This window comes from Neurospora hispaniola (assembly GCF_033458365.1).
Source record: "Neurospora hispaniola strain FGSC 10403 chromosome Unknown B0T23scaffold_3, whole genome shotgun sequence".
Classification (NCBI taxonomy): Eukaryota; Fungi; Ascomycota; class Sordariomycetes; order Sordariales; family Sordariaceae; genus Neurospora; species Neurospora hispaniola.
In genome coordinates this window covers 4,819,672-4,843,431 of record NW_026944408.1, presented here as the reverse complement: position 1 = coordinate 4,843,431, position 23,760 = coordinate 4,819,672, and the positions used below count along the sequence as shown (strand labels likewise).

At 53.0% G+C, this 23,760-nt stretch overlaps 9 protein-coding genes across 9 annotated transcripts; 3 read left to right on the top strand and 6 right to left on the bottom strand.

The window, feature by feature from the left end:
• Nucleotides 1-564: 564 nt before the first annotated feature.
• On the bottom strand, nt 565-1,149 carry B0T23DRAFT_314562 (uncharacterized protein; the record flags this gene model as incomplete). Its single annotated transcript, XM_062834807.1, has 2 exons — nt 565-933; nt 994-1,149. The coding sequence occupies 2 exons, from the start codon at nt 1,147-1,149 to the stop codon at nt 565-567; spliced, it is 525 nt and encodes a 174-aa protein (XP_062694740.1).
• A 3,569-nt stretch (nt 1,150-4,718) lies between these two features.
• Nucleotides 4,719-5,960, bottom strand: B0T23DRAFT_395323 (uncharacterized protein; the record flags this gene model as incomplete). Its single annotated transcript, XM_062838183.1, has 3 exons — nt 4,719-5,384; nt 5,426-5,500; nt 5,889-5,960. 3 exons carry the CDS (start codon nt 5,958-5,960, stop codon nt 4,719-4,721), a joined length of 813 nt encoding a protein of 270 aa, XP_062694739.1.
• Nucleotides 5,961-7,853: 1,893 nt separating this feature from the next.
• On the bottom strand, nt 7,854-8,426 carry B0T23DRAFT_404044 (uncharacterized protein; the record flags this gene model as incomplete). The annotated part of the gene is made up of 2 exons (XM_062838849.1): nt 7,854-8,021; nt 8,256-8,426. 2 exons carry the CDS (start codon nt 8,424-8,426, stop codon nt 7,854-7,856), a joined length of 339 nt encoding a protein of 112 aa, XP_062694738.1.
• Nucleotides 8,427-9,679: 1,253 nt separating this feature from the next.
• Nucleotides 9,680-10,709, top strand: B0T23DRAFT_404043 (uncharacterized protein; the record flags this gene model as incomplete). Its single annotated transcript, XM_062838848.1, has 3 exons — nt 9,680-9,737; nt 9,844-10,517; nt 10,575-10,709. 3 exons carry the CDS (start codon nt 9,680-9,682, stop codon nt 10,707-10,709), a joined length of 867 nt encoding a protein of 288 aa, XP_062694737.1.
• A 2,378-nt stretch (nt 10,710-13,087) lies between these two features.
• Nucleotides 13,088-13,938, top strand: B0T23DRAFT_314404 (uncharacterized protein; the record flags this gene model as incomplete). The annotated part of the gene is made up of 3 exons (XM_062834795.1): nt 13,088-13,162; nt 13,242-13,305; nt 13,469-13,938. Coding segments are annotated over 3 exons (609 nt in total), but the record flags the coding sequence as incomplete, so codon positions are not given.
• Nucleotides 13,939-16,022: 2,084 nt separating this feature from the next.
• B0T23DRAFT_315102 (uncharacterized protein) lies at nt 16,023-17,049 on the bottom strand (the record flags this gene model as incomplete). The annotated part of the gene is made up of 4 exons (XM_062834839.1): nt 16,023-16,137; nt 16,161-16,165; nt 16,366-16,467; nt 16,582-17,049. The coding sequence occupies 4 exons, from the start codon at nt 17,047-17,049 to the stop codon at nt 16,023-16,025; spliced, it is 690 nt and encodes a 229-aa protein (XP_062694735.1).
• A 1,001-nt stretch (nt 17,050-18,050) lies between these two features.
• Nucleotides 18,051-19,579, top strand: B0T23DRAFT_314669 (uncharacterized protein; the record flags this gene model as incomplete). The annotated part of the gene is made up of 3 exons (XM_062834819.1): nt 18,051-18,212; nt 18,298-19,009; nt 19,479-19,579. 3 exons carry the CDS (start codon nt 18,051-18,053, stop codon nt 19,577-19,579), a joined length of 975 nt encoding a protein of 324 aa, XP_062694734.1.
• Nucleotides 19,580-21,267: 1,688 nt separating this feature from the next.
• B0T23DRAFT_404042 (uncharacterized protein) lies at nt 21,268-21,480 on the bottom strand (the record flags this gene model as incomplete). Its single annotated transcript, XM_062838847.1, has 1 exon — nt 21,268-21,480. The coding sequence occupies one exon, from the start codon at nt 21,478-21,480 to the stop codon at nt 21,268-21,270; it is 213 nt and encodes a 70-aa protein (XP_062694733.1).
• Nucleotides 21,481-21,540: 60 nt separating this feature from the next.
• B0T23DRAFT_428206 (uncharacterized protein) lies at nt 21,541-23,098 on the bottom strand (the record flags this gene model as incomplete). Its single annotated transcript, XM_062840122.1, has 2 exons — nt 21,541-22,938; nt 22,997-23,098. The coding sequence occupies 2 exons, from the start codon at nt 23,096-23,098 to the stop codon at nt 21,541-21,543; spliced, it is 1,500 nt and encodes a 499-aa protein (XP_062694732.1).
• Between the last annotated feature and the right edge of the window lie 662 nt (nt 23,099-23,760).

The window sequence follows — 23,760 nt, the reverse complement described above, 5'->3', positions numbered from 1 at the left end:
ACACGGCCGCTCAAAACCCCCCCGGCAGCACCGGGAGGTCCTCCTCCTCTTCCATTGCCATCCCTCTTCTTCCTACTTTCCACGTCTCCTTTCTTAGACCCTCCACCCCCAGCACGCTTTGCCGGGATACCCTACTTACGCCTGTTGCGCTGCCTGACCCCCTTAGGTCTGCACCTTTCGCAATACCTACCTTCTACTGGCATTTCGGTTCGTATGCAGCCAGTGCAAGTATGATATCCGCGAGAATAACGCTCCTCAACAATGCGACGAGTTTCGTCGCTTGACGAAACCTCCAAATGACCCCAACAGAGGCGAGCTGTGGTTGCCTAAGCCAAAGCGCCGCAGTAGTTGCAGGTAGCGGTTATAAGAACGGGAGGACGAGGTGCATCAGGTTGGGCCGACTGAGCTGCGGGAATTTGTACGGGCTCAACAGGCTCAGCTGGGGCTTGCTCGACTGGAGCTGGCTCGACTGGAGTAGGCCCAATGGGAGCGGTCTGATTGGGAATGGAAATTGGTTCATCCCGGCGAGCAGGCTCGGGAAAAGTGAATCCATCAGGACGCGGCTCAAGAACTTCTTGGATGGAGATATAACTGTTCATCCTCCTCTGCAAACAGATTAGCAAATGCAGTGGTTACTTGATAGCCTCGTTCCGGAACAACGATATCTTGTAGAGGGGGATCACTTGGAATGAGCTCCGGAAACAGCGGATCCAGAGTGATGGGATGTAAGAAGAGATATCTGGGGAGAACTGGATCGGGGAGAGAAGGCTCTGCGAGGTCTGGCTCGGGACGGGAAGCTTTATGGTCGTGAGGTGCAGAAATTATGGGTGCGGGGAGTACGAGAAGTATGGATTGGGGTAGAAGCCTCGAAGTAGGCGAGGGTAAGGGAGGAATCGGGCGGACATCAAGCAAAGTGTCGTTGGTTCGGTTCGACTCGAGCCCATCACTGGGGAATTGGATAGGATGTTCATCAACTGGTCAAGACTCTTCGACGTTGATGGGTGTATTGAACGGAGTAGTCAACAAAGTAGATTGACGGTCGGGATTACGAGTTCTGTCCTTGGAGTGGTCGATAGGAGTTTCTTCGATCGTTGGAGTCGCGTGAGGGTCGGCGACTTCAAGAGCCGGCTCGCCGGTGGTGGTGACCATGATTGGCTGTGAGGGCTCGTCGTCCCGAGGACGCATATTGGTAGCTCGGCCGTGTGTTCGCTGTCATCACTTTGTGTTAGCAATTCCGTGCGTAGTTCGCCTGTGAAAGAAGACATGTCCTACCTGCAGGTTAGGGAGACGCCGAGTAATTCGTCGGCTCGCTTATAATGTAGAGCAGGGATAACAAAGCGAGGCGGGAGAGTGATGGCTTCTGAGTTTTGACCACGTCTTGCTGCCCAGAAGGCTATGGCTGTGGTAAGACAAAGGAAGTGTAACCAAGACGAATTTGGCGTGGCGTGAGTAGCGAGCTTGTTGCTTGTTTGGTGTCTTCGACAATGATGTTGTTGGCTCTGTACCGCGTACGCCAATGAGATTCTCCCTGAGACTTGCAGGCCGATGACGGGGACGTGGCTTGTATGGCGACTTTCGTAGTTGCAAGCGTTCGGATGAGCTATTGGACCGTGGCACGTTCGGCGATGATGATTTGCGTAAAGAAGTCGCTGCGGATAGTGATTCGAGGTTGCTTAACGGCGAGATTTGTACCTGAGGAGTGACAATGATACGCAGCTGCGTCGTGTAGGGCGAAAGTCTCGTGGCCACAGATGCGCAGCACCGGGGGGATTCTACCGCGCTTCTCGAGAAAGATGTTCAGTACGCTGCTCGTCGGCGCTTCGTGTTTTGCCCGTCGGAGAGACCGTCGGGAGCCAAAAAGGGGACAAGGGTAACAAAGACAATGTTTCTGGGTTACGGTAACAAAGAAAACGGATATTACCGCGGGAGAAAAGGCATGCAGGGAAGAATAGCAGGCGGCCGGGACGTACTTTCCACAGTCCGCAGCGCTAAGCATTTGGAGCTGGCAGGAGCCGCAGCTCGGAAAACTCCGATATTCCTCTCATATGTCTCGCGCTTTCCCGAGCCAAGGGTCGCGCTTGCCGCGCTTAAGCAAGTCAAACCAACGCCTGTTGCCCGGGCAGCTAGCTCTACCTGAGCAAACAACGCCGGCAGAACCCGCTCTCCGTACCTGCTTCCACCTCGCCAAGAGATACCGCCTTTGTCCTCCTCCGTAGGGTGCCCAGCGCCATGCTTCGGTTCGAGAAATTCCTAGCGCGATGCGGGCACAACGATCAAGCTCAAGCTCACAGCAACGCAAAGTCTAGGGGTCGTAAGTAGCCGAGAAGCGTAAAATATGCAACGACGAGAAGCTGATCAGCAAAAAAGGACGGCAGTTCTTCCCATTTAGGATCACCGAGTCTTGCCGTCGCTACCCCAAGCACTACCTCTAGGTACCATACCCCGTCAAGGCTGCGCAAGAACGATCGAGATGGATATACGAGTATTTCCACATGGGAAGTGGCGAGAAGACGATGCCAAGATTTATCTCCCTCGCTAATGGCTTCGTGAAGCGGTGCCCACAAGAACATTCCGCCACGCTACCATCGTGTTCGGGTGGGCTGACACTTGCCGACGGCACGATGATCATGGATTCTCTAGATCTTCCGATAAGTAGAACGAAGCAACCTGTACCGTTCATTCCCCTCTTTGGAACGCGATCGCTAACTGCTTCCACATATGACAAGCCAGGAAAACCAACAAGAAATTCTCCTCGAACGCCGAACGATGCCCTCTTCCTCTACCCCGAGGTAACATACCTACCGCTCCGCCGACCGAGGCTACGCGAAGTCCGATACGCTCCGCTGCCGTCATACATTCGAACGCGCAACGACGATCAAATACGACCTGCATACTTCTCGTCCCTCTTCCCCTACCACCCCGCCCGAGGCAATATACCTGCAGCTCCACCGACCGAGCCTACTAGAGCCTGACACACTCTTCCGCCGTTACATTCTGAATCGAACCGTGTCTACGATACCGTTGCCCGTGGCCTAGTCTGGTCCTGACCGATAGAATTAATAGACCTTTCGAGCTTGAAGGAAGACGTCCGACCACCCAAAGCCCATTTTGAGCTGTAGCCCTTACTATGGCTCGTTGAGGCATACCCAAAGGGGTAGTAACAGAGTGAACAAAGCAAGCGAGCCGTCGGCGCTTGAAGAAGTATAGAGAATTCGGACAAAGGGGGGTGAGGAGGACGGGAGGAAGTGCGGAAGAGGTGGACCAATGTACCTCTATCTGATCATCGGGGAGGGGCAGCGAGCCGGGAGTTGCCTTGTATCATATAGCTGCCCAGGGCTGGTCTTGCCATATGGATGGAACCGTGAGAGTCACCTATCCAGATGACGCCAACAAAGCCATCAAGCGTCATCAGCAGTCAGCGTTCTAGACCGACACAACTAATTACTGAAGGATATAATGACGAGCAAGGCGATCTCTGTTATGAGTTCACAAGGCCAATCCACTCGGTCATGGTTCGCTGCCCTGAGCAAGACGGAAGTCGCTTCTCCATATGAAAGTGGGCGGCCCATCCCGAGAAATGACGACGGCAGAAGACGGGCACGCAATTAGGCTGTCGACTAGGGAAGAAACAATAATCGGCTTAACTCTAGAGAAGTTTGTTTGGATCGAGTATGGAACAGCGTAGGGGCATCTTCGTTGTCACTGCCACTACATGTGTCTTGTGATCGATGACTGTGGGTAATTGCAGCTGCAGCGGCAAGCAGGAAACGCATGGACAGACTCGAACATAGGATTCAACAGAGGAAGAAAGTAGCTATCAATACAAGAGATGACGATATGAAAAGTAGTGACTCTTAGCACAGTCATCATGACTCGTCCAGAGATTGTTGTCTTGAGTCACACTTTGTATCCCAACACTGCGACCGACGCCTTATAATCCATTTAACGCCAAAAAATGACCAACGACCTCATTATTCCTCTAAACCTTCAAATTACCGTCCAATCCTCCGCGCTCCTTTTCCACGTCATGCCCATAGCACTCACGTCCGCCGTATGTCCAGAGACTACAAGACCTGTAAGCCGTCCGGAAGGACAGCAATAACCCCGTCTGCAGTCATTGCTTGTAACTTCCTGACATGGACAGTCATCTTCGCCAGATGTTTCTGGGCTCGTCCATCTCCTTTCCAGCTTGTTGTGCGACGCAACATCCACAAAGTTGTGGGACTGGTCTTCTTCCCTCGTAACGCTGACTTCTTCTCTCCCTTTTCCTCTTCGCATCCGTATCTCTGTCCTCCTTCCGTGCTTCTGTCAGGTGGCGGCATATCGTAGCTTTTGCGCCATGGCGGTTGTCTCCTTGCATGGTTCCGTGCAGTTCTGCAGCAGTTAGCGTCCTCACTCCTCGTCGTTGGAAGAGGTAGTTTATGGCATGACGTTAAGGCCTCGGCAGTTGATTACCTATAGCGGACTGCTACCGCTTGACGTGGGATCTTGCCACTCGAGGCAGGATCGAATGACTGCCTTTTGACGTCAATCAACGTCCGCCCTACGTTGGACCACCAGCCTTGATGTCTCACAACCGTCGCTTGACGCCTAATTAAGGCTCCCTCCACCTGGCAGCCTTGATCTGACCTTCATGGAGGTTTTCCAACGACGATTTGTTCAATATGCAATGACGACGGGCAGGTTCTTCGAAGACGAGGCGTAGTCATGACAGGCCCTTAGCCTGAGCTCCTGCGGGAGCAGCCGCGCTGAGGCTGTTGATCCCCCTGATTCTCGTCGCAGAGCTGTGGAGCTGGTTTGAACGCCCAGAAGCCCAGGCTCAAGCACCCCTTGCTGCACGACGTCTCTGCTGTATCGGTATCCAGATCCCTTCTCACCACGCCTTCCGGTCTCGCCGGAAGAGGACTCCCAATGTCGCTAGACGTCAAGGATGCCGTCGCCGTCTTTTGTTCGTCACCGCAACCGAGGAAGCACGGTGGTAAGGCTATGACCGGTTGTCGTCGAGCGTCGGATCGGTCGGGGCTCAGGGGTGGAACACTAGTGGCTGCGGATCCGAATCCGAGCGCCTTCAGTGAAAGGCAACGAGCATCGGCGGTGGTTGTAGGTAGGAACGGTCGGTTGGTACGAATAGTCGGATGCCGAGGAACGAAACGGCGGTGGTCAAGGCGCCAAGCGGTGATACCGAATACCGGGACCGAGGAAGAGAGACAATGATGGGAGGCCTGTGACAACGCTATGTAATAACCGTGGGTGTAAGTAAGGTAACGGACGACAGTACCTGGATAGCCAGGCTCAAGGCTCAGATGCTGTGTTGAAACCTCCTTCTCTCCGTACTTGGAGCGGCGAGTTTGTCGGGTCTTCACGCTCCCTGTGTCTCTCCAACTCTTGTTGGTCCTTGCTATGAGCAGCCTTGTATCATTCTGACCGTCTTAATCGACGTTGACGTAACTAGCAAACGGCCTGCACCATGGAAATGGTTCGTCGTCGTCGTGGTTGAGATCTGGAGAAAGAGTAGTTGTTAGTCTGGGCCGACTTATACGGATGTGCAGCGATACCTCATCCGCGGTGGTTCGTGGAGGTACACGTCCGCATCCATGTCTGAAAATGCCGAAACGCCGTCCATCGTTGTAAACTCCATATGTCGTAAGTCCTTGTGGAAGGAGTCAACTGTCCCCGGAAAAACTTTCATTCAGTAGAAGTCCACGTCTGGAACTCTGTGCTCGTTCAGAATCTTGCGAGAGGTCAAACATTTGTTCGACTTATACGGTTGGAAACCTTCAACAGCAGGTTTCGGAATACCAGTCAAACTGCTATGGCGATGAAGCTGCGAATAGTCAGATGTTGCTCTCTTCTTCTTTACTTCTTGGGCTTTTGGTACAACTACTTACCTGTCCTTCCCCCAGCTTGACGGCTATCGATTTGGGATTGCAATTTCCAGTAGCTGGGTACGTACTCTTCATAGTATTGTCCCCCCCTATACGATTCGTAACGGTCGTTTCAATCGTGGTCGGCAGGAAGTGTCCCACACCTGCGCATCCATTGATTTTGCTCTTCGAAACTATGGTCGAAATCGCTCCGACGCCTCAATAGTCGACAGCTCGGTATGTATCACGCCCTCTTGCATGCAACCCATGCCTTAAATTCCAGACCGAGCCCGATCTCGTGTGCATCGACTCTCTCTATAGCCCCTCTTCCATTGCGCCTTCTTGGTTATCTTGGTCGTTTGTTAGTCGTCTAATACGGCTACAACTGTTTGCATCTAGGTCGCAGCGTTTCCTTTGGGAACAGTAGTTTGTCTCGCTGGTGTCGCTTTAGTCGTAGCGGTCACGAGCATAGCTTCAATTGTTATCGTTGGGATCGCTCGGATGGGATCGTATCGGCCGCGTCGATCGTGTATCAGTTGTCGAGTTTTGATCCTTCTCTTTCCTGCGATCCATGCCCAGATCGCTAGACTGAGCCCAGTCTGGTGTGTGTCTACCCTCACTCGGTTTAGGTTCCTTCGCTAACTCTTCTAATAGTCTCGTGAATTGCCCTTCGTCGGTCGGCATCGAGCGTATCCTTCGCGTCATTAAAAGATCGGTCGTGTATCAGCTGTCGAGGACTCTTCGTTGCATTTTTTGCTCCAGCACAGAAGTCTTCGCCCGAAGGCTTTCTCAACTGGTCGGTCCACCCGACGGCTCACTAAGGAGTTTTGGCCATAAGCCCGCCATCCCTTGGGGCGTATAGGGTACTCCCTAGCACGTGTAGAATCTTCTTAGATACCGACCGGCAGGGCATAAGCCCTTACTGGCACGGGCTGAGGTGGTTCGTGAAGTTATCGACGACACCCCGGCAGACCGTAGGGTGCCATGCGATAACAACACTGCATGCAATGGAGCTGGGTTTCCTTCGAGCTCACCGCGGGAAGGTGCCCAGGCCACAGCCCAGACAACCCTCCCGCAGAAGGTACTTTGTCGGCAAAAATCCTCACTGAATGGCCCTTCCAGGCGAGGTATGGGTCCATTCCTGGACTGTGGGACATCCCAGCCCAGGCTTTATCCACCCTCGGTCCATTTAGGCCCCTCTTCGAACATCACCGTCCGCGACAATCACCTTCTCTTTCGGGAATATCCTTGCCTGGACCTTGGGTGGATTCTATCCAGCCAAACCCCCTGGCGTATATATTCCTCCTTTTACCTCATTTGTGGATGAGTAACTCCCAACACTTGTTTCTGTCGCCTCGGCGCGGGCCTTGGGAGGAACCGCGGGCTTGAACGGGCTCGGAGTAAAAACGCTCAATGTTGAGGTGTATCGGCTTGGTCTCGGATGAACGGTAATGGTCGCGCCCTCCGCATGGCGAGGTTGGAGAGTGCTCCTTCTTTGGTTACGGTCGCGATCGCATTTTCCCTGAATCGAGCGATGAAGGGAGGGAGGGTACGGCAACCGAACGGTCGGCTTGGACGCCGATGGGGAATATGCTTCCCTGTTATTGTTTGTCGAGGTATGACCGAGGACACCACGGTTGGCTACGGAAATGCTCGCGCTATCGGGGGTGATCGATCGGGGGGTCTCGCCGTTTGTTCTTCACTACGGCCTCAAGGACGGTCTCGGGTTGGAGGAGTGTACGGAGCGGGAGTGCGGGACTCGAACGATAGGCGCGAACGGTTGAGGAAAAAATCTTCATGCTTGGCAAGGTATGGTCGAAAGGCCATGGTTGGCAACGGTCTTGTTTCGCAGAAGCGCGGTTGGGGGATCGGTGCCAATGTATCTCCTGGATGCTGTCGCGGCACGCTCCGTTCAGAATGAACCGATATAGCGAGCATCATTTCGCTGCCCAAACGATGAGCTCGAATATTTACGGAGAGAAGGGTTTATCATTTTGCAATGTATGGTCGGGGATGCCTGCGCTGGCCATGGACTGGCTCGCGATTGCGATGGCAACCGATGGATTGGGACGGGTCATGGCCATTCGAGGCTGCTATGGTCGTGACATCTTCAGCAGGGAGCGGTAGTAGGCACGGTGGCGCGAGGGTGCAGGCTCTCTAGTCAGGCATGTGTTTGTTAGCCTTCGGGGCAGCAAAGGAAATGCCAACAATGAAAGGGATAGCAGTGGCTTGGCCGCCGCCACGGCACTTTTGGTGATTGCTTCACCTGTGGCTGGCAATGGGTGTCCGAGGACAGAGGGAACCGATGAATGTGGTGGGAACACCCTGCGTGGTGCATGGGAGCCGGGGGAAAACATGGGGTTATCTGGGGAACGCGCACGCGTACCTGACGCGCTCTCCATGGTGAGTGAGGATGATGACAAACACCTTGTGGACGAGAGATGGCTGGTGCTGCCTTTCCCTCCAACTCTCACTGCTACCCAGGTTGGGATGCGGCGGGCTCGATGGGAGGGTGGACACCTTGCTGCCGTTGGGGTAAACAAACCGACAGTCGCTGGCCATTTTTGTGCGCTTGCACAACCTCTCCTCCTACAAGTGACAGGGATGGGTTGGCCAAGGTCATGAGGGAACGTTCATCGGTGACTTCCGACGGCGTAGTGGGTCCTCGACGCGTGCAGCAATTCCCTTCGCGCATAGGCTGTTTGTGCACAGCGGGCAGAAGTGAACAAGTGAAGCAGCAGTCCATGAAAGTTACGCAGGATAGGTACGTTGTACACGTCAACAAAGACTTAACATGTCACAAGGGCATTCTTTGATGTTGGCGAGGGATCAAGGGAACCGGCGGAGACAGGAACAAAGCAGGCGAGCATGGGCGGTAGGAGTCTTTCAGCGGGCTATGAAAGCACGGGACTGGCCACTGGGGGTAGGAGAAGGGACAGCTCCAGAAACAAGCCAGTGACAGCCTAGGTCCTCGCCCATAAGGGCATAGCGCCTTCCCTTGCTGTTGGCTGAGCAACTATCTCGTTATTATCTGTGAAGGAGCGACACAGTGAACGAGCAGGCGTAATCCTATTCAGAGCGATCGTTCCTATTGTGCTACTGTGCCAACGGGGGGCGGCTCCACTTGGTTCCATCCATATCCCTGTACTTGCAGCTTAAGATCCCTACCACCTTCCGAATTCAATTGACCGGAGAACCTTGATTGGCTGCACCAATAGGAGGCTCTTTCCTAACAACTTAATCTCAACGACTGTCATCCAATGTGTGCCTGGTGCTAGACTGCGGAACGAACTTGCATCGTATGCAAACGGCGGATTTATTTTATTTTATCTTTCTTTGCGGGTGGGACTGGCCTGAGATATACCTTTGCCATAGACGGAGTAGGGGAATCCAGGGTTTGTCTGTATATATCAATAATAACCCCTCTAGGCGACCAAAAACCTGTCCTTCTGGTCGTCCAAGCTGAAGAGCCGCTATGCGCTCCACTCGGTTAGTCCCAACCAGCGCTCGTCGCTGGCGCTACCCTCACAACATCAGACGAAAGCCTGTGATTAGCACAGCTGTAATGGTTTCACTCGTTAGGTAGCCCTCGTTCGCCCCAAGACTGACTGTAATGTGAACAGTCCCACTGCGCGGGCCTTTCGGGCTGATGTGGATAGCGACCGTCCAAGTGGGTTAGTGTAGTGAAATTGCTCTTTGCTTTCTTTGATGTCGGTTTCCTTGATGCACTTTCTTTCAACTTTAGAAGCAAGTCAACACCGCCGCCCCAAAACATTTACTCAAGACACTGCAAACAAAAGAGAGACCGCGACAATATGCCTGTTGTCAAAGATCCCCAGGCCTTTGACCGCCACGCGAATCACGCTGCATCAGGTATGCGAAATCATCCCAATCAACGTGCAGTGCATAATGTAGAGCTTTCCACTACATCCATTCAAAGCCAGAAGGCTAACTAGGGTATGTACTACTTGCCTTCCAGGTCCGATTGCCCTGAAGACTAGCTTCGGCGGCTCTGATGAGCCTTATCCCCTCGCCGTCCTGGAGGATACCGCCTGCGATGCGGCCGATGCCATCCGCCATTCAGCCATCGATTCGGCTCATTACGACCATACCACTCACCCCGTCGTCCACGAAAACACCGCCCCCGTTCACTCCTGCAACGATTCCGACACCCAGCGTGCCGATGCACACGACAGCGGATGGTACCGCGTGATCACGGACGACTTGATTGATCCGATCCTGCTTGCTTGGGAGGAGGATCACAAGATCGCATATTTTGCTCGTCGGATGGCTGCCTTCCAGCACACGACCGGCCATACGGATAGCGACATCGTTCTCAAGACCTCTGTCAACTTCATGTTAAATACCATCACAAACGCTCCGATCACTGGCCATTATGCCTCTACCACGTGCAACTTGCCCAATCTGGCAACCACATTCTTTGCCCCCAACCAGAATCCGACCGGAAATCAGAATCCTGGTACCTTCAACCCCAACTTGGTCAATTCCGATTCTGTCTCATCCAACACGGCGAGCAATGACTCCATCCAACCCGCCCCCGGCACTCATCACATCGCCAACCCCAGCGTACCCAACGTACAGGTCGCTCCCGCCGCCGGGTCTAGTACCCCCGTTAGGTGTCGGGAGTGCAAAGTTGGCACCGCCTAGCAGGCCGGTGCCTACAAGTGCAAGGCCTGTTTGAAGAACCAGCCAGGCGAAGCTGGCTGGCAGCAAATCGAGCGATGGGCCGCCCGGGGAACTCTAACTTGTACTGACTGCATGCGCCGGCCCCAGCGCGCCCAGGGCAAGCTCTGCAATCACTGCTTTGCGGGTGGCCGCGAGTGAACGTCTTCCTATAGCCAAAACATGGGCCAAAGGCGCTCATCTCACTCCCTGCGCCGGCATCACAACCAATAGGAGAGAAGGGACGACCGTATAGCGGAGGGGCGGATTGTGAGAAGGGCGTTGGGGGGTTATCAAGACATGGTTTGGGGCTTAGGAGGGAAGGAACGATGCGTAGCTAGAAGCTCCTGCGCATGAGAGTGCAGTATAGCAGATATAGCAATAGCACGTCGAGGGAACTTCATAAACGCTTCTTCTAGTATTGAATGTCGTGAACTGTACTCTCGTCAATCCCAGTCGCGATTCTTCACCCATACCAGATGGACTCATGTCTAGAAATATATAAAATACTGGTCCCTACAAATACTGACAGCATGTTGTGAACTGCCGACCATGAACAACTTTACTTTTCTATGCCATACGCACGACTCGACTTAACCATTCTTTTTCCTGTAATGGAGGTTCTGAATGAAGCAGCCCCCATCCAGCCTTCCGCGCACATGTTCCCGTTGGGACCAACTCCTCCATACTCCGGCTCCGAGGTGTTGGGACTCCTGAACGAGCGGATGAACTTCCGGCCCAATCTTCAATTCCTCAACCAAGCCATTGTCTCTCTGAACCAACCTGGCTTTCTGGGTATGCTAGATGACGGCGTCCAGCACCCTAATGTCGACATCCAGAACCCAAACATCAGCGTCCACCAGCCTGACATAGCGTCTCAACAGGTTAACGTCGCCGTCCAACACCCTAACATCGCCACTCAACAGCCCAATAATGCGTCAGGCCATGGAGAAAAATCGGCTCAACGGGCTCAGAACGTGCTCGGCCAGCACTGCCAATGGTGCTTCAAGAATACCCATGGCATTGCGAACCCCCCTGAGGAGGGTGAATCATTCGAGTAGAATAAGCGCGGAGGACAGATGACTTGGGGTGAACCTACTGAGAAGGAACGAGACACGGGAAGTAGCGACTTGTTTGTGAGAAGGATTGGAGGAAGGGGTGACCCAGTCACATGGACTTTGATTTCTAGCGGGGGACGTGAGTAAGAAAGGGATCAATGAGGGGAATGCAGAAACTGGGCATTCAAGTAGCAGAGCCGATGCATGCTCGCCCGACATCACGATGCGCGAGCGGGAATATGGATAGCATCGCTAGGCTGCATTGAAGATAGCAATTTCGTTACCGAGTCATCTCTAGCACAACATCACGTAAACTAATGAGAATGCTTCTTTATATATATTTACTGTCTACCAACGTTACTCGTCATCAACACGAGCTTCATCTAGCCTTCCAACCAAGGCCGACCAAACCATGCTTTCGATGCCAATCGCGTCCAGTTTAGCAAACTGGCGTCAGATTGTGTTTTGAATGCCTCGAAAATGGTCCTGGCGCGCGAAAGCGGGCTGCTATTGAGAGAAACCGTCTCATGGGGTTGAGGACATGCTCGAATTGCATGTACCGACCACAGAGGGCCCCGGGTCGCCATTGCCAGCATTGTTTCAATGCGACACATGGCATCGAAAACCCTGCCGAGGAGGATGGAATGGAGGGGGATGAAGAGGATATGGAGTGATAGTAATGGATGGGAAAGGTGCGAGGAGGAAAAGTGAGGCGCATAGCGATGGAGGAAGGAGGTGAAGAAGTCGCTCATTTGCGACAGCTGTTAAAGGCAGAAACAATCTGGTCATGACGCTTGATGGAGGTGTCGGCAGCTTGGCGCAGGATGCAGGTGGGTCTTGGCCAAATCAGGCTGGAACACTGCACTCAGAGATCTAGACATGGAAGCCGCACAAGCACTCAGCAAAGCAACGACAGCGCATGGCTGCTCGGCAGGGACCAGCGAGGGGGAATGAGGTTGGCAATGTTCAGGATTGAGGGGTACATTCTCTGGGATCAACATTGTCACTCTAGCAGTTTTACGTATCATATATTCCGACGAAACATTGCTGTCCTCTCTGTCTTTGCCATATACAACTCCCAAATATACTCTCCATTTCGTTAATAATCTTTGCGTCACATGGTGGGGAAAGATCTCTTCTTCCACCAGCTACATTCAACATGAGATGGAAGTCCGAGAGATAATGAATTCACCTCACCCCTCGCAACTTGTACTTATTAGAACTGTTCTCAATCACATTTCCAATCTGGTTAATTCACAGGTGAATGTGGTCCCCAGTTCCCACTGACTTGTGTGGAGTGCGACCTTATAATGCCCCAAGTACCTACTAAAATACGCCCTCCCTTCCGTGCAAACTCGGAGAGTATAAACTGACATCCCGGACCTGAAATGTCGATCAAGTAAATTCCACTCCACATTTATCCTACCACACCTCAGTCATAGGAAGTGCCATCAGTCCTCACGTGCATCCACGGACAAAAGTCAAAACGAGTTCGACATGGACCACTCGAACATTGACAATGTAAATGCGAGGGCGCTTGAAGATGCCCGTCTCCCAGTTCGTATTAATCTTTCCCACCAGGGGCACTCTGAAGATGAGAGAGGTCAGTCGTATCCCGACCCAAAATTGGTTACAGCCGAGGACTAACGAGAAGATTGCATACAGCCCAGATGATGCAGCAACTTCATCCAAGCGCGAACGTGGCCTTTGGTGAAGACAATCAAGAAGATGCTGGCGCCGATGGAAGTAAGATCACCTCATCGGGTGGTTCTACCAACCGCCATCCGCTTCAACAAGATCGGCCCCAGCAGGTCGATAACTTTAGCATTCAGGATCCTGGTCACTCCGGCGAACTAAAGGTAGACGAATTCAACAACACCAATCACCTTGAAGCATTTGAGTTCTGGGTCCGGAGTGGGGAGTGGAAGAAATTCTTTCCTTTTGGAGAGTTGGTCCCCATCAACAGTGAGGAGGTCAACAACTTTGGTCGTCCTACCGAATCTCGCGCGACCAGTGATGCGCAAATGGGCCGCTCTCGTTCCCTCCCCAACTTCAACACGGCCAGATTCAACCAGGGTCAGGCCCTCACTACCCAGGACTACGACATTCCAGGTCCGACCCATCACCCCGGGATGCTCAACGGCTTTCCTCCGGCTCACGACTCCGGAACCGTCCACAGCTCTGACCCGGTAAACAACAACGGAATGGTCGACGGATTTGCTCACACCAGCAACGCAGCCGTCGTCCAGGCCAATCCACATGCCGGCCCCGCCGGTGTTCAGGAACAGGTACCCCTACCCTCGTGCAGCGAGTGCAAGTCGCACCCCGTCTAGCAGACGGGTGCGAGGAAGTGCCGCGAATGCTTGAAGAACAAGGCAGGAAAGAGAAAGCTGGAGGCCCAGAGGCGCAATGCCGCGATGGGTCTGAGCACATGCACGAATTGCCTCTGGCGCCCACAGAGGGGACCGGGTCTTTTCTGTCTGCACTGCTATAGCCAGCAGCAGGATTAGTAAGCCTTTAGGGACCGGGACGTCTTTGAGTCTGGGGAGGATGGTAGGGGATTGACGTGGTGACGAATCCAGATCAGAAGGGAAAATCGGGGAAAGTGGACACATCATAGTGGACAATGGAAAAAACGAAGGCGCGACGCGATAGAAATGGGACGTGATTTCGAGAGGACATGACGGTGGACGTATAAGAGCGTCGGAAGATACATACCATCTTTGCTTTCTAGACGCGTACCGAAGAAGGGTCTGTCGAATGCATACCTATGCTGCGGATAGGTGCCAGCCAGGGAAGATGGAATGCTAGGTAATATTTTGCTCAAAAAGTGACATGTTTGATTCCCAGTATTTGACCCGCCGTGATCTCTAAAATCCTTTTTTTGTATATGAGCACAGGCAAATCGGCGTTTCATCTGTAGTTTAACTGCGGCCAAGACATTTCAAGGGGGAAGTAGGAGGAAGGAAGGAGGACGGGACTTTCACCACGCGGGGTCAGCAGAGTGCTAAAAGCGAGTGTACATGTAGCTGAGGTGTCTAGGATGCAGGAGAAAAGGTGGCATAATCTGCGAGTGAAATTCGAAGGTGGGAAGGATGGAAGATGGTGTAGGCAAGAGGTGGGGTAGGAGCAGAGTGAGTGGAGCAGCACACACACAATGAAGCCGAATCCAGCATCGAGACATGTCAAATCAAAATGAAATTTGTTTGGTTTCTACGCATGGTGAAGTCTATCGCGAATATGGGGTTTCTCGAGAGTCGTGCAAAGAGCGTGTTTAGCCCCAGTTCGACCGACGTCCCAGTTCTGCCAAAGTCACCGGTTGTTCCTGTCAGGCTCGGGGTATCGGCATCGAAAATGTCTCAAAAACTCAACTTGCCCATTTCCCTGTGCTATCGACATGTACCTGCCTCGGAACCCTTACCTCCATGTCAAGTCGTCGCGAAATCAAAGCATGCAGACCCGGGACAAGTTTGATGAAACCACGAGCACATAGCGCCTCGTGCCAGTAGGGCGTGCCTGCAGTTTGTCAAAACCCGCCTATTGATTGGAAATCAGACATGATGTAATGCTTGTTTGGTTGCTGACATGTGATAACCATCCCCTCGGGAGGTCCAAGGTGGTTATTCTCCCCAAATTCTAAAACACAAACTTTGTCTTGCTTCCTCCTCCCTCAAACACCGTTATTAGCATCATCGCCCTTTTGACTTCAACCACTTAACCGAGTACAGCATCACCTTCCCGAGAACGGACCTGTCCTTCTTTTCAAACATTTTGTCACATATAACGAGAGCGAATCGAGAGTCGACCGTACCTCACCGACGAAAGGACATGGCGATCCTGAAAACGACCATGCACCTTGAATCATATCCCCGACAACCGGCGAGAGCTGAAGCGATCCTTGATCAGATTATATTCACGTTGGTCAAGCGAGCAAGCGAGCAAGCGGACATACCAAACCCATTGCTAGTTATTGTGATGAACTGACCTAAACTGCCCGTGGAACCAGTCCAAGGATGCCTGAGCTAGGGTATTCATGCTAACACAAATCGAGGGCAACCCATATTCCCAAAACCAGTTTGACCGCATGTCTTGTCCCAGGAAGCCTCCAAAGGATACATAGAGATTCGTTCGATAATACCTGCTACCCCTTGTCGTGAATTCATTCCCATGCAGATCCCTGCTAATTGCCTCTCTCTGCCACAGCCGCGTCCAAGTTGAGCCTCCTCCCAAGTTTCTACAAGTCCACCGTCTTGAAGACCTCGGTCGATCCTCAAAATCTTCATGGCTGTTGATTCCCCTCTCGCATCAAGTGCCTCCGAGGAAACCAGTGCAATATTCGCCACACATGGACTCACTAGTGGCATGGGATTCCGTGTCCATGGCCGCGACGGACACTGTCTTCCGGAGGCTCAACGACTTAGGTCGTACTCGGCTCAGTTGCCCAAACCGTCATCGATCGATGCCTGCGCAAACTGCACAGCAAGACGTCTAACGACGCCCCTGTCCTTGCAAGTAGGACAATGCTCGTAAACCTCCACGGGCATTTCAGCATAACATCCGCTACAGGTGCCCTGGCCACGGCTTTGTCTCATAAGGATGATCACCTTCAGATACAGGCCTGGTCTGTTGCCCAGGTGGTCCAAGCACTTGAAGGAGCGGCCGCGCGCCTTCTAAGCGCGAGCAGTGCATCCGGGGTGGCTGCATGCTTTGGGATGGTTTGCGTGGAGGACTTCCGCCGCTGCTCGGATGGTATCCTCGACTTCCTCCTTCGCCGTGAGCTGCGTTACCGCGAAAAGCGCCCGCACGGCCGGATGCTGTTCCTGGGCGTGGTTGATCGCCACAGGCTGGTTGACTGCAACAGGCTGGTTGACTGGAAAAGCGTGATTGACCGCCAGGGGATGGTTAATGACGGGAGGCTGGTTGGCCGCGTGATGATGGTTGATTGCAAAAGCATTGGCCGCAAAGGGTTGGTTCACGGCAGGGGGAGGGTTGGCTTCCAAATGTTGGTTGACGCCAGGGGCATGGTTAGCTGCGAGAGAATTTGTGGCCGCAGAAGGCTGATTGAAGCTGAGAGAGTTGTTGAAACCGACAGGCTGACTTCCGTTGTTCAGGTGGACCGCTGAGAATGCGGCTTGAGCCTGGTGGCCACCGAAGTTGCCTTGGACTCCACCCACTTGATGGAAGTTGAAGTTTGGGCCCTGACTCAAAATGGAGGCGTTTCCTTGATGGCCATCTGCCTGCGCCTGAGCAACATGGCTGGTATTGTTGAAGTGCGGATAGTGAGGAGTCGCGTGCTGCGCCAGATGGACAGGAATGGCCTGGTTGAATTGGCTGTTGACAGCGGCAGCTGCATTCTGGTTGAATGAAGAGTGCGATGCGCTCGCGGTGGCTTGAAGCTGCAAACCCGGGCTGGGAGAGCCGGCCTCAGAGCTGTCCGAATCCATAGGTGGTTTTTCGACTGTTCAATGATTTTCGGGTTCCTGCTTGACGTCGGCACGCTTCGAGATGGTCCCCACGAATTGGCCAGTGGAGGAATGGGAATAAGGCGAAGAAGAAGGGCAGTGCAGGTGAATGTGCAAGGCACAAACCAAACGAGGTAGGTACCCCAATCACAAAAGACGGCGAAATTGACTGGATGAGAGGGCGCGATGACTGAGAAAGATGGAAAGGAATGATGGAGGGGAACGGCATTCTTTTGATGGAGTTAGGAAATTGGGAATCCAACTGTCTCAGTCAACGTTGTGTGTTTGCGCCGACTGACCGAGGATGATGCGAGGCACTGGCGAAGTCTGTTAAGAGGAACGTGCAGGCCGCGGGGTAAATACCAGGCCAAGGCGGAGGTGCTTGGCACAAAAGGGATCCACTGGTACGCGGCAGGTAAGAGAGGCAAGGAAGCCGTCAACAACGGAATGGCCGTGGCTGGGGCTGTTGGGTCATTTTACCAGTCGGAGATCCCGTACCTCGACCGACACCAGACCATCACGATGATTATGTACCTATTTCAAGATAGGAGGAATCGCCACCGTACGGGACAATGGACATTCCATGCCCGACACTCAGCTTTTTCGTATAGTATGTATCAGAAGACCGCCCGTTACGCCATACAAGTCCCGAGAGCTTGAATGATATCTCTATATAGAGGCAGTACAACCTCGCGGACAAGGGATTTTAGGGTCTCGACGGCATCCGTCCCATTATGGACAGAACTTGAGTCTCGATAATTTGTGGAGATTTGATTGAAATATTGACGTGGATAAACAATCGACTTTTGAAGTTATATCTAAATCCCTAACGGCGGCAGTGGATATGGACATGTTACAATCATCGTGACGAAGTCGGGAATAAGGTAAGATATGGACAATCCTCATATTATGGAGGTATGATCTCCGCCCGGCAGGTCATGATGCTTGGATACTAATACATGTACCCATGCGGATAGCACGAAATGCAACCCATGGTCCTGGTGTCCAAAGGACTTTCCCCAAGAAAGTTCCAGACACAGGTACTGGTCGAGTTTCTTACTCCCACAGTAAGTGCCTTCAATTCCCTCCACATACGCCCCCATCTCATGCCTTTCGTCGTCCTTGACCTCGATACCTCGATCGCTGTACCGAGAACTGATTGTAAATCTCCCTCAGGGTTGATTCTACTCACTCTGCCTCATCAGCGGCTTGGGCATGTTGTAACGCAAGACGTCTCGCAATACCTCTGGCCCTGCAAACACCACAATGCTCGCCGGTCTCAACCGGCATGAACGCGTAGCAATTGCTACACGTTCCCTGTCCGCGGGACAGGCGGATCAGAATTTCCACCTTTGCTGCCAACCCGGGCCGATTGCCCAAATGCTCGAGGCACGATCGACTGCGCGGCCCTGCCTTCTAGGCGCGGGCGTTGCAGCCAGCGCGGCCACACTGCTTTTGGTGGTGGGCGTGAAGCACAGCTGCCGCTTCCCTGATCATGTGTTGAATTTCGTCTGTCTCAGTGTCCGGAGTTATGGTCAAGAGAGCGACCACCGCTGGATGCAAAAAGTCAGGGTGGGGAACCGGCTGCTGGTGAGGGGCCACATGGTGTTGAGGATCAATTTGTTGATGGGGAGGAGCCGGCTGCTGATGAAGAGGAGCCACCTGGTGGTGAAGAGGCGCCGGATGCTGATTAGAGGTAAGAAGGCCCGGATTTTGTTGATGGGCAGGAGCCGGCTGCTGATGAAGAGGCGCCGGATGCTGGTGTGGAGCAGTGTGATGAGGAGCCATCTGCTGCGACTGGGGCTGGTTATTCAGAAGCATCTGGTGAAGTGTTCCCTGGTTTTGCGGGATCAACGTGCCACTGCTGAGATTACCCTGATTGGGTTGGGGCTGCTGTGGAAAGTCAGCAATGCTCTGCATGTTTGGAGGTATCTCACGCTGGGTTGAGTACTAACATCAAACTGATTGAGAGCGCCAAGACTCGGATCCACGCCGGAGGGTTGATCCACGTCAGCGAGGTTACTGCCTTGGACGCCATTGACGAGGCCTGCTCCGGGGTTTATCATGGAAACACCTGACTGGTGATTGACTCCTTGAGAATGCACATGAGCAACGAAAACCCCGTATTGGCCGCTATTATAGCCTGCCCAATCCATGGTCGCTGGTCGTTGGCGTCCCCGCCCGGTTTAGATGTGATGGTAGACGCACAGGATCGTGTCTGGTGATTGTGGGGTGGAGGTTGAAGATTTGAAGAGGGAGATTGGGGAAGATCAAAGCAAATGAACGGACACCGAGTTCCCTGCTAGGTCGGGGAAAGTGTTGAGAGCACACCAAACCCGTTCTAGTCAAATGTGGACGCTTTGCGATCGGGTGTTGACTGGACCCGAAAGGTACTGTAGTGTACGGTGCAGGAAGGTGGTCGGTCGAGAGAGTCGTCCAGACCAGACGAGGAAATACTACCGCGGGGGACGGACCACTTCGGCGCCAGGAATCCACTACTGCAATGCGGTGAATGCACAAGAGCAAACGGAAAGATACCTCTATAGAACGCCACTAGCTGGTATGCTTATAGGTGGAAGGGAGGAAGCCTGAGTGGCTAGCTCGGCACCACGGAAGGGCGATGAATATTGCAAGGTTTGGAGGATACGCCACTATACGATGATACAGTGGGGATTCCACGCCCAATATTTGGGTTTCTGGTCTCATCTGTATCAGAAAGAACATCTGTTTTTGCCTTTCACCGAAGAGCGTGGGAGCGGGTGAGTGCTGCTATGGCGGTACGGATGATGCCAGGACAAGAGCCCTCCTGGCTCCAGCACGTACCTCGAGAGGCAGCCCAAAAGTGCCACTCAGTTCGGTGAATCGTGGGCGAACTCGGGATAGTCTCGCGAAGGACTGCCGTCGCGGCTAAGGCTGATCATAAGCGCTGGCGCGACACTGCGCGATGCCGACACGCTTAACGGCTTCTTTAATAGCGATCTCTTGGATCCTTTTTGTCTGGGAGAAAGCTTCAACGTGAACGAGTGGAGGAAAAGAAGCTTGAGATCTTGGCGTCGTCTTGATCTATCCTAGGTCGCTACCTAGAGGTATGTATGTACCACTTACGCCCCCTATTACCTGTCTATATCAAGTTTCCGCGAGATCGATGAACTACCCTCTCACTGGAATTTTACACCGTCCCATCTCAGTAGGAAGCCTGACAACTCCGGTACCATTTGGACAAGAGGAAAACCGTCATGTCAGGAACGGCTTTGGTCACCCCTCACCATTATCTGAATCAGCCCCCAAAAGCTTTTCGTTCCAGACTTCCCTGCATCGCTAGGGGATACGAGCCTCATTTATCTAATGATGCCTTGAGGTAGAAGGATACTTGAACCCCGTTCAACCCGATCTCGGCCTTGCAGGTCCGAGTATGCTCTGTCACCAAGGGGAGGGACCGATTCCAGCCACATCCAAATCACTTGGCTGACCATAATTGTCGGCCATCGCAATAGCTGCCTCGGCAGTAGCCTCAGCAGCCGCCGCTGCTTCTACCTCCTGAAGTAGGCCCGCCGCCTCGCGCCTCTCCGCGGCCCTTTCCCTGCATAGCTCGCATAGAGTGCCCGTTTCCCTGGCCATCCAGCGATACTCGCCAGAGCATGAGACCTCCCCGTGGGCAAACCGTTCAAGGAGGGTGATCTTTGTCTCCGAAGAGATCTTGTTGAGCAGATGATCGAGGCAGTACTCGATCCGCCTCCCCGCCCACTGCCTTCTACATTGCAAGTATAGGCCAGGCGGTACACGTACCTATCTCTGGGTAGTACTCGATAGACCGGAAGTTCGAGGTATTTGTAAAAGAGAAAAGGCGAAGCTTTGCCACACAACCGCTACCTCAGTCAAGGAAACAGATTTGAGATCAAAGGAGCAGATTGGAGGGCATCACAAACGTCTTTATCATTCTTTGAAAGCAAAAGCTTAGTGGCTATAAAGTCGATCTTGGTTATAGTTACAGCTATATACAAGTGTTGTCCGACCCTTAGAAGGACCGGCGTGCTGTTTTTTTGGTCTTTTCTGCTTCTTGTCTTGGCTTTTACCTTCCAGCTCCACATCTGTTTTATGGGCGGTCTGAGAGAAGAAATAGGCTCTTTGCGGTAATTTGTCAAAGTTCATCCAGTCAACTTCAGACCATCTACCCTGAACGAACGTGTTCGTTCACCCCCTCTACTGGAAGACATTGCCCTCCGCCATCCAACCTTCCTGGCCTTGTACTCCAGGAACCATTGCGGCAGCGTTTGCGGCTGCCGCTGCCCGCCTGGCATCAGCCCTCGCCTTGCAGCGAGGGCAAAGGGTGCCAGTCTCCCGTTCCATGAGACGGTAGTCCCCGGAACACGTGCCATAACCTCTGGCAAGGCGTCGCAGAATGCGGACCTTCATGTCGGCGCCGATTCTATTAACGAGATGGTGAAGACAAAACTTGATGCGGCGCCCAGCCTTCTAAGCATGGCCCGTGCACTGATGTTCCACGTCATCCTCTACCCACTTGTGCTGGCACTGTCGATGGTCTGCATGGAGGACACTGGCTGCAGCATCGATAATTTCGTTGATGTCTTGGTCCGGATCAATGTCTTCTAAAGCGAGTACGGCAGGGTGGTTGGCCTGCGGATGAGGTGGTCCAGGAGTGATGGGATTATGCTGATCTTGGGGGATACCAAGGTCAAGAGGATCGATGTCAGCGACCGGGATGGGCTGCACCATGTCCATGGGCTGGGGCTGCTGCGAAAGTTGCATGTGATGCTGTTCGGGTGGGACGAGTTGGAAACCAGTCTGATGAGCAGCTGCAACGTTGGTGTGATAAGCAGCTGGAAAGCTGTTCGGATGAGCAGCTGGAAAGCTGTTCGCATGAGCAGCTGGGGTGTTGTTCAGATGAGCAGCTGGAACGCCTTGCGCCATGTTCATACCGGGTTGTGGCTGCCGAGACAGTTGATAATGTTGAGCTGGGATGAACTGGAAACCATTTGAATGAGCAGCCGAGACATTGTTGGGATATGCAGACTGGAAGTTATTCGGCTGAGAAGCCGCATTGCCTTGCAAAATGCCCATGCGCTGGGGTTGCTGAGGATTCTGATACTGCATGTGCTGGACTGGGACACCTTGGAAATAGTTCGGACCTTGAGAAACCGGGAGGGCTTGAACACTGCCCATGTACTGAAGCTCTTCAGCATACGCGTAGTGTTGAACTGCAACTCCCTTAAAGTTGTTCGCGGCATGTTGGTTCAAATGACTGAACCCCGACGCCATGGGGATGTTTCCATAGTTGGCACTCTGCGATGCATTGGCTGGCTGGTGGAGAGCAGACTGAGCAGATTGCTGATAATGCGGGGCTCCCGCAACATTAGGAACAGTGTTGGAACCATAACCGTTAGGAAGAGAAACCTGGTTGGGCGCTCCATAATGATGAGAGGCTCCCGCCACATTTGTATGAAAGGCGTAGCCATCGAGAGGGTTGGCGATGGGGTGTTGGTTTTGCTCTTGGTCGTTTTGCTCTTGGTCGTTTTGCTCTTGATAGTTTTGCTGTTGATGATTTTGCTGTCCATGGTGATGCCGATGAGGGGCTCCGGCAATATGAGAATGGACATGGACGTTGTGCTCACTGAAAGGATCGGGCAAGGGGTGTTGGTTGTTATGGGAAACACTGAATGAAGGTACGTGCTGAGTGCCTGTGTTCAAGTTGTTGACAGGGCTTAGATGGGAAACATCGGGCAACCTTGCCCCTGGCGAAACCAGATACTGGGAATGCTGCGCCGTAACGGCGTGATGCTGCTGAGAGGATCCAGGTGGAACTGGATTGTTATTTCCCAAGTCGCCGGTGTCCTTTTTGTTGGCGATGGGGCTCTACATGAAGATATTAGCGGGCGCTACGTCTCAACTTGTGGTTGCTTTGGGGCTATACCTCTGCGTTCTCACCCTGGCTGAGGTGGGAGGGGACCGAGGCATGACCCGGATGATTCACCTTTCGGACCTCCTTGCGGGACTTCTGTTTGTCTTGAGCCATCTTGCAGCTGCATGTGGCTTCCAACGCGCAGCTCACAGTGACAAAGAGGCCCGCTTTGGTGTTCCAACGTGTTCTAACGATACAGGCAATTGATTGACGTTTGGACGTGTCAATTAATTCGATGCCTTGTTCGGTTTATTGTGGAGGGAGAAATGGTCAGGAACAGTCGAGGAGAACCGCCTTAAATGGTGCGGAAGGATCCGGTGAATTGAAAATGATCAGCCCTAAGGAAACCTGATGTGGCTGATCCAGGTTAGAAACCTTTACTGAAACACCTTGGCCACTGCCTGCCCCTGTGGCTGAGCTGGCAGGAAAGAGCGACGCTCAAAATACCTACTTACGTTGTAGGAGGGCGGTAGAGCGCGAGTGTCATGCTCCAGAGGTCACCGGTACACTGCCGTGGACATTCATTCACCCACCCATGCAGCGTCCACGGACAATGAGATAATCTTTGAGATCTTTGATCCGTGACGACTAGAACCTTCCACTTCCATCTTCAACTTCGCTACCTTGAGGTACTTGGGATATTCCGAACCAACGTCCTATAAATCATATCACACAGACAGCGCGTATGATGTCTCGGACAGTTCGCAACTTGCAATCCAAACACAAATTGTTCCCGTTATGTCCTAGGCCGGAGCCACTGCGGAATAGTTCCACCT